Genomic DNA, 16,546 nt, shown 5'->3' on the forward strand with positions numbered 1-16,546 from the left:
TTTAAGATATACAAATACAGTATTACAAATTGAGGGCGTTCCTGGCTGTCTTGTTATGCACAGGTACACACCCACGGATCCGCCATCCGATCTAACGAAACGAGGCAATTATATTTCCAAAAGTTTCGCATAAAGAGAATACCGGTGTGCGTTAAAAGAGGTTATATTGGTCCTCTTTGTGCGGAAGCTTCATTTGATTTTCCCTATTGTAATCCCTCTGACACCTGTTGTGATGTCAGCTTTACTCCTGCACAGCATTATTGCGCTCGATGACGAACAAACTTAAAATGGTGCAACAGTTTCTTCCTAAATGTCAATAGAACTGGGGTGTGGATGGGAGATGATGAGTGTTCGGACAGAGATTTAGCCCCCCCCCCCCCCCCGCAGACTCACCAAGGTGCAACATGGCGTTACATTCCATCGTTACGCACAGTGGCGCACGACGGAGCCTGTTCCACTTCTCACCGGTACAATGAGAAGGCCTGCGCTGAACAGGACGGAGGCGAAACTGAATTTGCAGAAGGGGGTTTTCAGTGAATAAATGCCGGAAATCAGAGCTGGAGGGGTTTTTTTTCTTGTTTTGTTTTAGACTAACACTTAATTATCAAACAGTCAAATTTACGAATGTGTCTACTTTATGCATGTACTTTAGTTCAACTCAATTTAGAAGTTTATGTTGAATATTACCCATTTTGTGTCATCGTTTGTTGTGTTTTTTTTTTTTACATGGTTAATAAAAATCAGTGGCATAACTACATCAATAATAATGTCTCTCGGGGGATTCGACCTCTCTGGCGGCAGAAAGTGTTTCACCACGGATGCGGCTGGTGGAGGAAGTGGGCGTCACCCACCTGCTGTGCAACAAGGAAGTGGTCCAAACAGAGGGGCGGTGTCTAAGGTGCGCTGACCAATGAGATGAGGAGATTAAAATAGAGACGTATATATAAGGTTAGACCTCACATTGGAAACCAAAAGAATGAGTTTACTCGAGTTTGTCACGTTATGACCATCCAACTCTGTCATTTACTGTTGTCTAGTCAATGAAGCCATCAATACAGTTAATAGGTTGAAAACCTTTTTACCAAAAGATTTTTCTTCTTCAAATTTAATTATAATTTTGGATTTAAATTTCATAAAAAGGTTTATTTACCGAGTCATAAATAGGGAAACATATGGTAACTGTCTGAAGTAATCAATTTTACAGACATTTGTGCAGAGTACGAATCGCATACCATACTATTACTTATATTTAAATGCTTTGACTTTGTGTTAATTGAATCGAGTCCTTCAAAAGCAGCTGCATCAAGGTAACAGCGCCACCTGTCGTGTTATCCTGGTATGAGCAGGCTCTAATATATGTTATCAATATTTCCCTGTAAAGCCATTGTTTCAAAGAGAAGCAGCCTTATGAAACACATCTGCCCCTGTAAACTCCATCATCACTGTGGGAGAATCCGCATCATGGAGACACAAGAGGAAGACAAAAATGACTCACATGATGGAGGCCTTCATACAGATGCGAAGGAAACTGGATGATGACTTCAAGCTCACACATGGATCTGTCACCGTCAGGAGTTGGAGATGTTCAGCGACAGCGTCAGCAGCACAGTCTCAGTAGATGTTCCTGAAGGTGCTTTTCCTCTCTGCACAGGTCCCCAAATCCACACTACTCCGCACTACTTCTTCTCTGCCCACAAGAATACCCTTTAAAAAATTTTTAACATTTTCTTGTTCGGTTAATAAACAGTTTACCACTGGCATTGGATAAATCTATTCATTTGAAGGAAGGGTTAACGTTTCAATATTAAAGAGTCCAAACATTTTGACAAGACATAAAATGAGCATGCCTGCTGAGCCTTTCACTCTTTTCTCATACATTCCAATATCATTAAATGCTATAACAAATACTATATATAATAAGAAATACCTGACATTGATTGAGCATCAGGTCAAACTTTATTGGTCACTGGCAAAACCTACAGGCTTGCAAAATATGCACACAATGCATCTCTACTGGTGTGCAAAGCTGTTGTCCTATAGAAATCATTGCACTCCTCTACATCATTAATGTCCTCTTGCACATCTGTGCAATCACAATCCTCACTGTTTTCCTCACAGAAATTGTGAAGCACACAACAGGCTGAGATCACAGTGTTGATGTTGTTAATGTTACAGTCACACCTCTTCATCAGACACTGCCATCTTTCTTTGAGGCGTCCAAACGCCCTCTTTGCAGTGATCCGAGCTTTGCTGACATGGTTGTTGAAAGTAAGCTGCGCAGGGTTAGTGTGTTGGTTTTCAGGGTACGGTGTCATCAGCCATGGCAGAAGTGGATATGCCCCATCGCCCAGTATTGCCACTGGGACACTTTCACCTCCAAACCTCTCTGTGATATGCGGGAACAGCATACCACTCTGACCCCTCTCATATAAGGATGAGTTGCCAAAAACCGTAGCATCACTGAGTTTGCCAGGCCAACCCACATTGATGTCCCAGAACCGAAGACGATGATCAACCACACCTTGTAGGATGACCGAGTAGAATCCTTTACTGTTGTAGTAGTCTGCAGGTCTTTCATTTGGGGCTAGAATTCCAATATGAGCTCGATCAATAGCCCCGCCACATTGTGGGAAACCCCACTTGTCTCTGAACCCTTGAATAATTAACTTAAACTCTTCCTCTGAGGGTGTTTGGATGTAGAGGGGTAGCATCTTGTTAACAATGGCTGAAGCTACATCATTTGCAATTGTAACTGCGGTAGACTGGCCAATCCCAAATAAATGAGAAATTGTCTGGAACCCCACATTTGTGGCCAATCTCCAGATACACAGTGCCACACGCTGCTCCACAGGCACTGGGTTTCTGAATGTGGTCATCTGTCGTTGAAGGTGTGGTGTGAGTATGTCACACAACTGCTGGAACGTGGTTTTCCTCATTTTAAAATTTAGCTGCCACTCATAGTCAGTCCAGTTGGCGTTAACTTGCTCCCACCATGCACCACTTCTCTGCCGAACCCAAACGGTCCTACAGAAAAAGGAGAAGATATGTAAAGACATTGCGGAGTGATGCAAACTAGTACCTGGATCCATTTGAGGAATAATGTAACTAGTACATTGCAGTGAACAAGTCAAATCTCAAATTGTGGGAAACACTGCACAATCTAGGAACACAATCCATCTTTTTATGGCTTTACAATACAGTGATAACTTCATTTAACATGAGCTGGTGATTATCTGTGTTATTCTATCTTGGGGATTTTAAGGACCTCCTCTATGAATGAATACATATACATATAAACATATAAAGACAGATATGAAGAGAAACAATTAATTAGAAGGGATAACCAGGTGAGAACAAGGGAGGGGCAACATAAATGTGAGACATCAATATAGACCCATCCTAGACAGGAGTACTTAGTATAATGAAACGCTATGAATACAGCATAACAATGATGCTTCTCGAGAACTGGCATCTCGGAACTTTTACTTTATCAGCGGTTCTTACCTTCTGACAGCATGGAAACTGTAGTTAGCTAACAGAGCCTCGAAGTCTTCCCGTGATTCCTGCTGCCTCCGTAAAAACCTTTGTTGGTGTGCAACGCGATTAACTGCGCGTCGCCGCCTTGCGCAGTCAATAAACGTGGACATCGGCGAGGGATTATTTTGAGAATTGATCAAAAAACCCAACAAAGCCAATAAAGCGTGAGCCTTTTTTTGGGGTTCATTCTCCATTGACACAGCGCTGCAGCTTGCTTGTAAACAACGGTCGCTTAATGATGACGTTAACCCATGCGTGAGTCGTAACGTGATGACGTTGGCGTGCGCTTGAGCTCTCCACAGGTGCAGGTGATACCCTCTTTCTAGTTATTTAAAATGCAGGTAAAATCACATGTTCGAACATTATCCACCTTAAATTTAGAATACGGAAAATGCATAATATTAAAATGACACCCCGACTAAATAAGGTTTCTGGTATAATAGTACACTTTGAAGTAATGGAAAAGAAGTTACCCTCATTAAACCAGGTAATATTGTGAATATGCCTTTTAATTCAGTCTGAACTGTGAGCACGCTTGACTTATTACTTTCTGTAAAAAATATGAATGCTTCTTTTCATTATACTATGTTAAAATGTATTGTTTGAACAATGTCACTTTATCTTAACTTCTCAACCAAACATGACTCAATAGTTGTATCAGTTTTATTTACCAATAAATAAAGGTGTTAAAAAAACCTGAGTTGACAAGACTGAGTCATTTTACACGGAGCATTTCACCAAGAATTATGCACTCTTGCTGATTTTCGTTTTTTACGAATCGCCATTATTTCACAAGCACTCTCCCAAACACAGACTCACACCCACTGTTGTGTTGAGATAATCCGCATGTTTGACGTATTCTGGACAGTTTTAACTCTAATGGCATGACAATGCTCAAGTCTCTGACTTGAATATTCTGTTGAGACTAAAAACAGGCTCAGAAATTCACTCCTTTCATCTCCACCTCGTTCGCTGATTTGTTTTTGTGACATCGATAACAGTACAAAATTTTTAAAGATACGACAAGGCCGCCCAAAAAGCAACCAAGGCCCACAACCACTGGTATCCACACAGGCAAGGACGGGGGGCACTCCGGCAAAGGGGGGGGTGTTACAGAGCTGGTGGTGCTGCTGGAGGCAGGAGCATGAGTTGTGGTGGTAGTGGGGGAGATCTCTGGATGATTTTGACTATTGACTTTGGTGAAAATGTAGGGGTGGACCTATAGGAGACACCAGCAGAATTACAGATATGTGAAGGATATAAATAAAAGAGGAAATTTTACTTGAAACTGTATATTGTGACCTAAAAATGCCAAACACTTCACATGAATGATTAAATTGTTAATGAGCACAAATATCACAAGAATGGATAAAAACTGTAGTAAATCCTTTAAATTCCTGTGGTGTCTGATGGAATCATCAACACAAGACATCTCCACATACCTCTGTAGGACAGTGAATCTTGGAACGGTCATAAGTGAAGTTATTGAAGGCCTGCTTCCGGCCTACAGGCTCCAACTGCGAAGACAAAGAGAGCTTTTATAAAAACCCAAAACGCCGCAGCACTTTTTGTCTGCTGCCTGGTGTGATTCCGTCCTCACCATGTTATTCCACAGAGCGATGGCCATCTCCGCATGAGCTCGCTCGCTGATGTGGAAACAATCCACCGAGAAGAAGCTTGTGTCGACTTCTCCCACCTGATGGATGGAGTTCAAGATTTAAATCCTGCTCACTTTTCATTGTTCCTGGTAAACATGCTGCCTGGAAATCTAGCTTACACCAATATTAGGTATAAATGAAGTCTGTAAAAAGGGTTGAAGGACAACAGCAAAGTCGTCTTTTCCATCGTAGCGATTTCCTGAAATAAGATGCTGGATCTCAACCTGGGGAAATAAAGAAGAGACATATGGAGCTCCATTTAAGATGTGATGTTTTTATGTTGTTGTTCTACCTGATACTCGTGATTAACTCTTTTTATCTCTTGAAGTTCTGGGGAGGTTTCATCTGCATTGACAACACAAGGACAGCTGGTCCTGCAAAGAACAAAATCAAATTTTACTTTCACACATCACTAGGAAGGAGTTGCAGCCCATTTTCATCATAAATTTCTAATTTGCAATTAATCCAGATTTTAGTTATTCAGCCCCCCCCCCCCCCCCCCCCCCCCCCCCCCCAAGAGGCCTTCTAAATCTCAGTCAGCTTCTTAGTATATGGCGCCCCCTATAAACCATTATATGATACTACAAGAAAAACACCACATGGCTGGAAAGTATAATGGGACTACTTCAAAAAACCTTCTAAGCTTCAAATTTTGTATTTGGAATATGCAAACATACAAAACAAACCTTTGCAGAAGGGAACAGCCAAGCGTGTTCCTCTTAACTGTTTTCAGTAAATGTATCTCCATGAGCTGCACGACATTAACCAACACTCGTGGCATCTAAAGACAAAAAAAAGGCTGAAATCTATTTGTGATGGAAGCAGATGACCATAAATTGCTTTATTTTCTTTCTTACCTCTGCAAACAACATGTCTAACGTGAGCATAAGACTCTGGCTGTAGTTTTTGGGTGACAGGTTATTCTGAAAATAATATGCAAAAATTGATTTCACTGCCATTCCACAAAAAGAAATATGAAGTTTTTGACGAAAATAGGACTCACTTGGTCTGTACAATATTCACAAAGGTCTTTGCCGCCGGTAAATATCGTCACAAGTTTCCAATCATTTTCAAAATTTATGTCCTGAGTAGCAGATGCCCATGACATAAGAATAAACAGCTAGGAAAACAAATTGAGGACTCAGTTTTCTTATTTGTTTGAAAAGTTTTACCTTGTTTTCCTTCATTGCCTTGATGAGGTCTTTGGCCTGTTGTAAGGTCTCACTGTAATGGTGCAAATACAGGTAGATGTGGTCAGAAAAAGGACAGCTTTAACTCAACCTGAGAGACTCTGAAAAACAAAATGCACATACGAAGCCTTGGCTCCAGCTACAGCCATGTTCAAGCCATTCTGTTTTGGAAACTTGTCTTTAGAAAAACCCTTTAAAGATGGGTTGAACTTCTTTAAGATGTCTGAGGAAAAAAGGGACATAGAACGATTTATTGATGAGCACGCACAAGCAATCAATGCAGCCGAAAACACCAACAGCACTCTCAACCATCCCCCACTGTCCTATTTCGCCATCGAGAAGAAAAACGATGGGGTTGTTGCAGAAAAATGATTTATTCATGAACATAAACTCACTTGGTAGTGTTGTGACGCTTTCCAGCATATTATCTCCCCCGATGCTGCGGGAGAAGGACATTAAACATCAGCACAGTCGTGAAATGTGACACGGTCTCGTAGCTCTGCTGTACTGTACCTCCATGACACCCCTTTATACTTTCTGTTGAGTTCAAACAGGTTTTTAGATTTGGCGGCAGTGCCTACCTGCAAACACAGAGTAAACGGGCTACATGCAGTATAATCCTGAGGACAGCGAGTAGATTGAGTCGGAGTACTGGACCATAAAGAGGATAATCATCACAGGCATAAACTAATCTATCTCTTTGGTTTCCTGGAGAGCTCATAGGTTAATGATCACATAAACATGATATTTAGTCACAACTAGAGCATAATGTGTCAAAAAAAATCCCATATTGTGTTTTAATACTAACTGTGACAGAGTCTCCCAGTGCTGCTACCACCGTGATGTCTGCAGGCCTCAGCTTGTGAACTGCAAATACAAGATAAAGAGAATGAATGCTTCACAATGCGAGATCCGTGCTGCAGCCTCGGTTTACCGCCAACCCTGGTGTCTGGGTTCTGACCCACCTGAAGTCGGTACAGTCTGAGATGCAGCAAGGTTGACACACGAGAAGTCACTTCCCCAGTTCTAAAGAAGAAAAGGGATATAAATCCAAATGTTTCCGTGTTCTGGGATAAGTGACAGGACCATCGCGGATGGAGACTGGGTGCTTACTGGGTTCGGTTCAGGTGCAGGAGAAGGTTTCACGTACGTGTAGTCGCTGTTATTAAAAGTCCGAATAAATGGTGAAGCCTGAAAATGAATTACAGAAGGGACATGATACTGAACACAAGAGGTTCTATAACTCCAAATGATGGATGGATGGATGGATGGATGGATGGATGGATGGATGGATGGATGGATGGATGGATGGATGGATGGATGGATGGATGCCTACCTTGCTTGGACATTTCAGGCTAACGTTTGCAGTAAAATCCTGTGTGTACGTCTTATTTCCCAGAGGTTCCAGCTGATAAAAGATGTGGTGAAATCGTTTAAATTTATGTTACATAAACCTTGAAGTTCCTGATGAACTGGGATGATGACATCACAGCCTGTTCTTGCGTAAAACTCACCATGTTGTTCCAGAGGGAACGAGCCATCAGCGTTTGGGCCCTCTGGCTTAGATGGAAGCAATCAGCACTAAAGAAGGAGCGGTCAGGTCGGCCATCCTGAACAGGAAAACAGGGGAATGTTTGAACAATTGGGACAATTTGATTGATTCATTGAGTAACAATTGGTTCTTTTTCAGTTACCAAAGCACATCTTATAAAATCTTTTTTAAAAGCTGGTGTGGAGTCAAATGTGTGACCAGTGTTAAATCCCCAGAGGTGCACAAATGCCAAGTATGTTTGCTTTGTTGTTTTATATTTTAAATGATTAGCAAAGCTCTGAGCTGGCATATGTAAATATTGATTTCGGAGCCCAGTTCGAATCATTTCTCCCCCAAAAAACAGAGTTTAGTCACTGACTGGCAATCTGGGAACAATGATTTCTCTGAAGAAAGGCTGGACGACGACAGTGAAGTCTTCACGAGTGTCGTAGCGGCTGGATTCCACGAGGTCGTGCAGCACGCGCTGAAGGAACAGAGGAGGAGTAAGTGTCTGAAGAATCAGCACGTGTAATTGAGACCATCGTGTTTCCAACCTGATATTGTCTGTTTAGCTTCTCGACTTTCTGAAGAGCTTCTGAGTTTGACTTTGGCAGAATAACACAAGGGCACAAAAAACTAGCAAAATCAAATGTTATTATTTGTAATAGCATCCTCCCCTCACATAATTGTTGATGGAAAAAGAGATTTCTCTCACTTTAACAGCCACGTTGGACATTTGAGGGAAGGGTCCATGTGTAATTCCCTGAGAGGAGGGACAGAGAGAGGCTCTACTAAGTTCACCAGAGCTCGAGGCACCTGGACAAAGACAGCAACATTGAACCAGAGCAGGAAGATGAACAATAAGAGATGACATGCTACATAATAAATGTGATTTTACCTCCTTATGTAAATAATCCAGGCTATCTCGGATATGGCGAACATAGTTCTCAGCAGAGAAGAGCAGCTGTAAAGAGACAGGGGAAAAAAATGAGACACAGTCCTGGAACTCCAGGGGTAAAATTTTTAATTGCTTCTCCACTCACGGTGTTTTGACAGTGGTCACAGATGTCGTTTCCACCAATAAAGATGGTGATCAGCTTCCAATCTGATTCAAAATTGATTCCCTAGAGAAGAAAACAGGTGAGTAATAAGCAATGATGTAAAGAGAGACCATTTTGCAAAAGTATGAGTAAAAAGGAGAAATCAAATTTGAATTTGCCAAATTTGGAAGAGCTGAAACTTGATCATCAGACAAAAATGTAAACTCACTGAGGTATTTTTCATCCTTGCAACCAAAGCTTTTATCTGTGGCGCTAAGTCCCTTAAAACACAAACACAACGTTCAGTCTTCACAGATTACATCTGCGAAGTTGTATTTTAAAAGCCAAAACATTGAAACGAGATCTGCAAATCAGTGTTTTTCAGGGAGGCGCTTCCTCGGTTACTTTAGGGGGAGTCTGATGTATCTTACTTGGTCTTAGCTCCGGCCACAGCCTGGTTCAGGAAGGCCTGGGGGGTGTCCTGCTTTCCGATGCCAGACGAGTAGCCCGTCACGTTGGGGTTAAAATGCTTTAAGATATCTGTCATTACAAAAATGAAAACGATTCACTAATTTTGGTTATTTGAACTGAGTTGAAGGGATGAAGAGAACTCACTGGGCAGCGTGGTGACGGAGGTGAGGTTCCCCTCTCCGCCGATACTTTAACACACAAATGAGAGAAAAGATGGACGTGGAAATGATTTGTGTTTAATGATTTTTAACACCATTAAAGTTGTTGGCCTACCTCCATGATAAACCTCTGTACTGAGTCAGGACATCCAGGATGTTGTGGGGACTCGCTGCTATACCGTTTCCTGCCTGAGGATGGAAGCAGGTTGTGTAACGGAATGATTCCCAGCACAAATCCAAATATGTTCAGTTCTGCTACTGGATACGGGATGACGAAATATTTCCCTTTCTGATCTGAAGTTACTGATGATAGTTGGACATTATATCGGGGTTATAAAACAACGAGTTTGATGATATTTTTTTTCTAGAGGATTTTAACTTGTACTTTTCATTTTGCAGTTTAAAGAATTAAACAAGGTAGCGTAATCTCATTTGTTTAACGCACCAGAGCATAAGAACATTTAAAATGTTATATCAACACTCACTGTTAGAGAGTCGCCCACTGCAGCCACCACTTTAATATCTCCAGGTCTTAGTTTGTGGACTGAGAAATTACAAATATTGGTTAATTATTGCAGCTCATTAACATGCTAATAAAATAAGTAACCTAGTTGTATTGAGAGTGAAACAAACTCATTACATAGCACGAGAAAAGGCTGTGTAAGAGCTCTGGAAGACTAAAAATAGCCATAACCACAGATTTTTAACAAAATATATCCATATGACTAAAAATGTCACATCTTTGTATTGACCTACCTGAGGTGGGGATGGAGGGGGAGGAGCTGAGGTCCTCACAGGGCACCTCTGTGCCTGTATGCTGAGCAGACACACAAGCCACTCAGAGTCAGGATGATTAAGTACATTCCAGTGAGGCTATTTGATGCTACTCACTGGGTTCATGCGAGGAGGGGCCTCTCTGCTGGCATATGAAGGGGAGTTTCCCTCTGTCCTCAAATAGGGCCGGTCCTTGGGGAGGGAAATGTCATGAAATTCCTTTTTTAAAAACAACCATGCCTTAATGTGCCGCTTCCACTGTATTTGTGTGAGATTTCACGGCGATTCACCTCGGTTGGACATGGCAAGGAGACGATCTTTCCTCGGTCGTCTGTGGGGGGTTGACCGTTTAGGGGCTGTAGCTAATAAACAGGAACATTTTCCTTTAATAGGAGAGTGTGTGTGTCTGTGTATGTTTGCATTAAACATTCGGGTGGGGGGAGTGGAGACGTATATTGTGTTGAGCCTCACCAGGTGGGTCCACATTTGCACCAGCAGGTTGTCAGTCTGTTGGGACACTTGCGATAACCATTGAGGCGTCGCACTCTAATGATTAAAACAGCGTGGTTAGATGCAGAAAGCAACTCCTTGTTTCATCCTGCGTGGAGATCGTTTCTGTATCCATCACATATATTTATATTTCACACTTACCTTACTTAATTCTGCAGGTTCACATTGGACAAAGACAAATGCTGCAGGTTTCAATATTATCAGACTGGAACTGCATCTTTTAAAACTTGATATATTCCTATTTTTACTATTTTCAAACCTCTTCTGATATGAATCGGCCATTAGTTGCCTTTTAGATGGTGTTAATGTTAACTAATGTTCTAAAGGCTTTAAAGACCATCTGTCCGCCTACATTTTGGGTTTCCTTTACCAAAATGTGTGATCTTTTCTCACTGTCTTCCTGTTCTACTATAAGTCCTTATTAGGGTTAGTAGTTGGTTTAATGTTAAGCTTAAGACTTAGAGGTTAGTCACCCAAAACAACCACAGAAGAATAAAAAAACGAACTACACCTAACAAGAACAAAACATTGATGCACAAATAATGACACCAAATCCTTAAGAAACAACTTTTCAACTTACTGAGACAGACAACATGTCTGAAATCAAAGGTGTTTCCTGCAAAACTACTGTGAAGTCATCTCTGTTGCCATACCGACGTGTGGTTATTATTAGGTCCTCCAAGGACTCCTGCAGGAGAAAAGTGAGTGACAAGGTTAGACAACATCACGTGAGACATCATCACAAACAGTTTTTATAGCAAGATTGAACTAACCTGCAGAGCGTGAGTCAGTAGGGCCCTCTGAAGTCGGACTTCTCCTTCGCTGTTGGTCTCCGTGCACGCGCACATCCTGTCAGTGAAGCACCAAATTCATGGTTTCACAAACAGCTCCTACAAACCTAGTTCAGGCATTTCCTTTTTTCAGAATGATGCCTGTAAAAACATCAAACTCACCTGCTCAGGAACCTGTCACGTTCTCCATCCCACACGGCAACACTGACGATGGCTCTCCTCAGCTGCGTCACGCACAGACAGTTCAAACACCAAAAGAGATTAATCTTCAGCAAAACATCAGAGCATCAGAGCGTCTATCACCAAAACTACCTGAGAGTGCAGGAACCTGAGTGTGTTGTCCACCTCCTGAACCACAGCTTTGACAACAGCCTCGACCTGGAATGCAACAGTAAGTGTGAAACTACGTCATTGCGGCTATTAGGTGCCACGGTTGCTCACAGATATTGTATTTTATCGTCAAAATAAAAGTGGAGACAGTTTGAGCCAGGTTTGGCACCTGCAGACCCTGGATAACAATGAATAATCTGGTTTAAATGTATGCATGTTTAAACAGAATGCAGCACCTGCCCATCCTAACCAAGCAGATTAGACTTTCTCTTTGTCAAGAAGACACCATTCCTACTATACTTGTTCAGATGTAGATCTCAATGCAGCGTAAAGTGTTCTGTGGACTGTGGTCGCCTCTCTACCAACGCAGTTTCCTGTTTTCAGTGAACTGTCCCTTTAAGGAAACATCGCTGAAGGAAAATGGATGAGTTTTGTTGTACCTGCTGCTGCTCACAGGCACATAATTGATCCATCTGGATGAAGAGGAGGAGCAACTTCCAGTCTCTTCCCACAGCCACACTCTGTATAGTAAATAAAATGACTTTGAATTTTTTCATTCTCAATTTAAAAAGACAGAACACCTTCAGGACACTGCCGAGGTACCCTTGAGCAAGGTACCGAAACCAGAAATGTTCATATAGGGCCCTGCAATGGACTCATCCAGGGGTGGACCCTGCCTTCGTCCATTGTGTACCCTCTCCGAGACACGAAAGGGGATAAAGCGGATAAGAAGACAAGAGGAAGAATAAATAAAGACCTACCTGATTGTTTTGCAGGTGTGGGGATACCTCCTTCGCCTGCTCCAACAAAGTGCTACAAGAGCCAAACACCAAAGGAGAAAGCGGCCATGAATCACGTGGAACCGACCAAAGTCGCATGTTTCTGATGAGAGAGGAGGTGGAACGTGTACCTGTGCCTAACATACTGAGGGGCGTATGAACTGGATCCAGCTGAGGGTGGACTGATGAGCGCAGGATTGAACAGCGTCATCAGCTCTGATGGACACAAGTTTGTACGGAGGATTAGCAACAGTTTTATAGCCTACCTACAGTATGTGCAACGCATATATGTGTGATAAAGGGAAATTCATATGCAGGATGCCTGTGATTTGATTGATGATTGTTGCATCACTGCTGATAAGAGCAGAACTTCAAACAAAGTGACAACTGCTAACTTAGATCAGGTTTAACAGAACAAAAGTTGCAGAAAAGTGTCATTAACGCGTGCATAAATACACATTTCTAAATAATGATACAACAGTGACACAATAATGATGATAAAATACAATAATGATACATGGGAATTTAAGCGTTGCTGCTGGTGTTCGGTTGAGATGGTACCTTTTTAAACCGATAAGAGTCTGCTGCAGATTATCACAGACTGTGTGCTATCAGCTCAGTAAAGATATAAAGTGTAAAGACGTTAATATCAAGGTCCTTAGTGTATTCTTCTGTGCGTTTATCAGTCAAGAATAGTCAAAGTGTGCTCAAGACACAGAACCAGAGTCAACATTAGAAGAAATATCGATAGAAACCTCCTACCTTTGAGTCTTGATGTCACTGTGGATAACTCGGCGCTGCAAGGGCGATGAAGTGAATTTTTAAAAAATGATCCGGTTGAGTGTCTTTGCAGCATATTTTAGACACCATAGTGCAAATATAAGTGCGGTTGAACCCACCCGTGTCCATGAGTTCCGATGGTGGCAAACGCAGCCACGTCTGAGGGCCTAATGCTGTTGACTGAGGAGGAAAACCAAATATTCAGTTATAGAAACATTTTCAGCGTCGCCGGGTACATTGATAAATCACCAACTGTATGATGGTGAAGTTTTGCTGTTGATTATTGACCAGTTTGAACTGCTGTGACTGAAACGCAACATCTGGTATTTAAGGTTCTACATGGAATTCAGTGCAGCTGCATTATGCTACATTTGGCTCATTATGGCCTCCTTTGCTTTGTGGGGTCCAATGATGCTGCAAATTTAAATAGAGATTTATCTTATCCCAGAGTAAATAGAGTATATCATTATAAAAAACACATTTCTGCCATTGTTTAAGTCAGTAGCTCACTCCTTCTTACCATTGGATGGGGGAGAGGGAGAGGGGAAGATCTGAGTGCAAGGCAGCCCACTTACTGAAATCAGACAAGAGTGCACTTAGAGGACATTGAAAGTAATGGGATCCAAAGCCTTTTAAAGTTTTATACAGTAGGACTTCAGAAGTAGAGATTTCCTAAACTGGAAAAGAAAGTTTCAGTTAAATAAAATCAAAAAATAAAACCAATCAGTGGTCTTTTAAGAAATAAAAGCGAAGACGATCCCTTCTCTCAAGATAGGAGCACTAAAGTGAAAGCAGGGTTGAATAAAACCATAGAAACCTGGCGTCCATGAGAGTCCCAGAACTGTGATCAGAACCAGTTCTGAAAACATCTTCCCTCCGAATCTGCTGTGATTTTTTTCCTCTTTTCCTCAACCTTCCTTCCCCTCGTCTCTCCGCTGTTAGCTGTCAGTCTATGTCAATACGGCCGGGACATTATACACATCATAAATGTCCTGGGGGGAGGGACTGGCCTGCTCGATCAAAGGACAGTCAGCTTTTATAATAGAATAGGGAACAATAAATAAGGGAGGGTGGTTGTGTTGGTTATGTGATGATTTAATGCAACTGTGGTCTGTCCGTCATATAAATTAAATAGGAACAGGACCCCGTGCACATACCTAAGAGTGTGTTACTTCTGGATCATACCCCCAAAACAAACGAACAAAAGCGCGTTCACAAAAAGAAGCCGAAGCATGCTCCAAATTGTCAAGTTGCTTCAAGTTAAATAAATAAATAAACCAATCAAATCGGCATCGGTTTTTAGAAAATTCAGTGAGAGATTCAGGGGTCATTAATGAGTAAAAACTTCCCGACTTTCCCAAACAGCTGCTTATTGTCGGACAGATAGCTTCACATTTATACCTCAAAGGTCAAGAATGGCCCCATTGCCCTGCCCTCGCTGTTCAGGCTCTTTTCCTGCCGGTTTCATGGCGTGATAGGGCAGGTTCAAGGTGAGGAAGGGTTATTTTGGTACTTTTGAGAAGTCTATCTCAGCCTTATCTATTTATGACCAATAAGGAAAAATATTGTTTTTCCTATCCACCTCTCATATCTGTTACATATATGTGAAATAAATGGACCGGGGATTAATTTTGATTTATCAAGAGAAAATGTGTTCCACAAATCGTTGTTTCACATAAGAGTTGAAAGATTCTCAACGCTCTTATACTAAAGATGGGAGACAGTGGCTTTTTTAGAGTAGCGATGCGATGCCCCTTAGAGTTCATAAAACACTCTTTTGTGGGGGTTTTTTAACAGTGATGCTTTCAGTTGTAAAGATTAAATCACTCCTACCTCTTATCTGATTTGTGAAGTGACTAATTGTCAGAAGGTCAGAAAAGGATAGTTTTCAACAAAAATACAAAAAACACGAAATGAAATCATTGTAAAAACAAAATTCAGACTATCTGATGATCGACAACGGTTGATTAAGAGAATTGTTTTCATGAATAACATCCTGGATATTTCTGTTACACACATTCATTTTACAAGTAGTGCCAAAAAAGAGAAAATGTGCATTTTTCTCCTGTCTTACCATATGATCTGTTGCAGATACCGAACCAAATACATACAGAACACTAGTGAGGTTTGATCCGTACATTTCTTTAAACTGTGCCTTGAGGCAGAGCTTTAATGTTGCAGAAATAAGAATGCTGATCACCATAATCCTGATATGAGTTCAAACTACATTTGCTGGCTGTTATCTCCCCTCAAGGACATCAACTCTGCATGAACCGCTGATGAAACATGGTCGTTATCATCCTCATCTATTCATATCTATTCATATCATATGAGCTCAAATAGATGGGCTGAACAGTTTGTCCTGCAGCCATCACAGTCTGTATGATCAACGACCAACTGATCGAGTTGTTTTGAACAGAAGTCGCAATAAATGAGGGGCCAGAATGGATCTTAGGGAGGTAATGTTTAATTGAGTACTGGGTCAGGTTTTTATGTATCCTGTTACTACACATTGGCTTTTTTTTTTTTAATTAGATGACTGGAACTTTCTCTCCTTTTAGCCTCTCAGTCCCAATATAACCAGCCCATTAAGTCATCGCATTTCCACTATGACCAGTGTGGCAATGTTAGTCACTACCATCTCTATCTTTTGGGGGGGCAGCCTACTCTGGTCACATGAATTCATCTTTTAGAACATGCAATTATCAAGTTTAACACATAGAATTTACTACATTGTGTCTTGAATCAAGCCATTATTTTAGTCACAATGAGATTAATTGAAAGAGTTATATACTGTATGTTTGTATGTTGACAGTTTTTTGAAATTGGAGTATTACCAAATTCACATGGTAGACCTCTAAACATGGAATAGAGTGAGTTATAATACAATAAATTAAAAAAAATGTTATTTTACACAATCATATTACTGACCTACTAAATGTCTAAATAATTCCATTATCTTTCAAATTCATATCGGATTGTACTAAAAAAACAAAA

General features: G+C 41.2%; 2 protein-coding genes across 2 annotated transcripts; both read right to left on the bottom strand.

The window, feature by feature from the left end:
* Positions 1-1,937: 1,937 nt before the first annotated feature.
* On the bottom strand, positions 1,938-3,817 carry LOC105417587 (protein ALP1-like). Its single transcript, XM_011612200.2, has 2 exons — positions 3,505-3,817; positions 1,938-3,024 (listed from the first exon to the last, which is right to left on the bottom strand). Exons 1-2 carry the CDS (start codon positions 3,729-3,731, stop codon positions 1,977-1,979), a joined length of 1,275 nt encoding a protein of 424 aa, XP_011610502.2. The 5' UTR covers positions 3,732-3,817; the 3' UTR covers positions 1,938-1,976.
* Positions 3,818-4,184: 367 nt separating this feature from the next.
* LOC115252952 (phospholipase B1, membrane-associated-like) lies at positions 4,185-14,473 on the bottom strand. The gene is made up of 42 exons (XM_029849518.1): positions 14,367-14,473; positions 14,070-14,123; positions 13,669-13,729; positions 13,532-13,566; positions 12,901-12,985; positions 12,752-12,803; positions 12,431-12,511; positions 11,973-12,038; positions 11,823-11,884; positions 11,643-11,718; positions 11,450-11,557; positions 10,831-10,905; positions 10,650-10,721; positions 10,477-10,551; positions 10,342-10,402; positions 10,071-10,129; positions 9,701-9,774; positions 9,572-9,615; positions 9,388-9,496; positions 9,186-9,237; positions 8,960-9,040; positions 8,815-8,880; positions 8,632-8,732; positions 8,471-8,552; positions 8,296-8,400; positions 7,900-7,995; positions 7,722-7,793; positions 7,499-7,576; positions 7,351-7,411; positions 7,194-7,252; positions 6,899-6,966; positions 6,781-6,824; positions 6,509-6,608; positions 6,368-6,419; positions 6,199-6,279; positions 6,053-6,118; positions 5,882-5,976; positions 5,488-5,569; positions 5,315-5,419; positions 5,138-5,233; positions 4,980-5,054; positions 4,185-4,756 (listed from the first exon to the last, which is right to left on the bottom strand). Exons 1-42 carry the CDS (start codon positions 14,416-14,418, stop codon positions 4,475-4,477), a joined length of 3,300 nt encoding a protein of 1,099 aa, XP_029705378.1. The 5' UTR covers positions 14,419-14,473; the 3' UTR covers positions 4,185-4,474.
* Positions 14,474-16,546: the final 2,073 nt, after the last annotated feature.

The sequence above is a fragment of the Takifugu rubripes genome, chromosome 16, assembly GCF_901000725.2.
Source record: "Takifugu rubripes chromosome 16, fTakRub1.2, whole genome shotgun sequence".
In the NCBI taxonomy this organism is placed as follows: domain Eukaryota; kingdom Metazoa; phylum Chordata; class Actinopteri; order Tetraodontiformes; family Tetraodontidae; genus Takifugu; species Takifugu rubripes.

Coding starts and splice junctions, on each gene's coding strand:
- LOC105417587 (XM_011612200.2), bottom strand. CDS start 3,731: ATGGAGAATGAACCCCAAAAAAAGGCTCACGCTTTATTGGCTTTGTTG. Junction 3,025..3,504: donor AGTTTCCATGCTGTCAGAAG/GTAAGAACCGCT, acceptor CTTTTTCTGTAG/GACCGTTTGGGTTCGGCAGA.
- LOC115252952 (XM_029849518.1), bottom strand. CDS start 14,418: ATGTTTTCAGAACTGGTTCTGATCACAGTTCTGGGACTCTCATGGACG. Junction 7,996..8,295: donor TCATTGTTCCCAGATTGCCA/GTCAGTGACTAA, acceptor TTTCCTGTTCAG/GATGGCCGACCTGACCGCTC. Junction 4,757..4,979: donor AGATTCACTGTCCTACAGAG/GTATGTGGAGAT, acceptor TGTCTCCTATAG/GTCCACCCCTACATTTTCAC.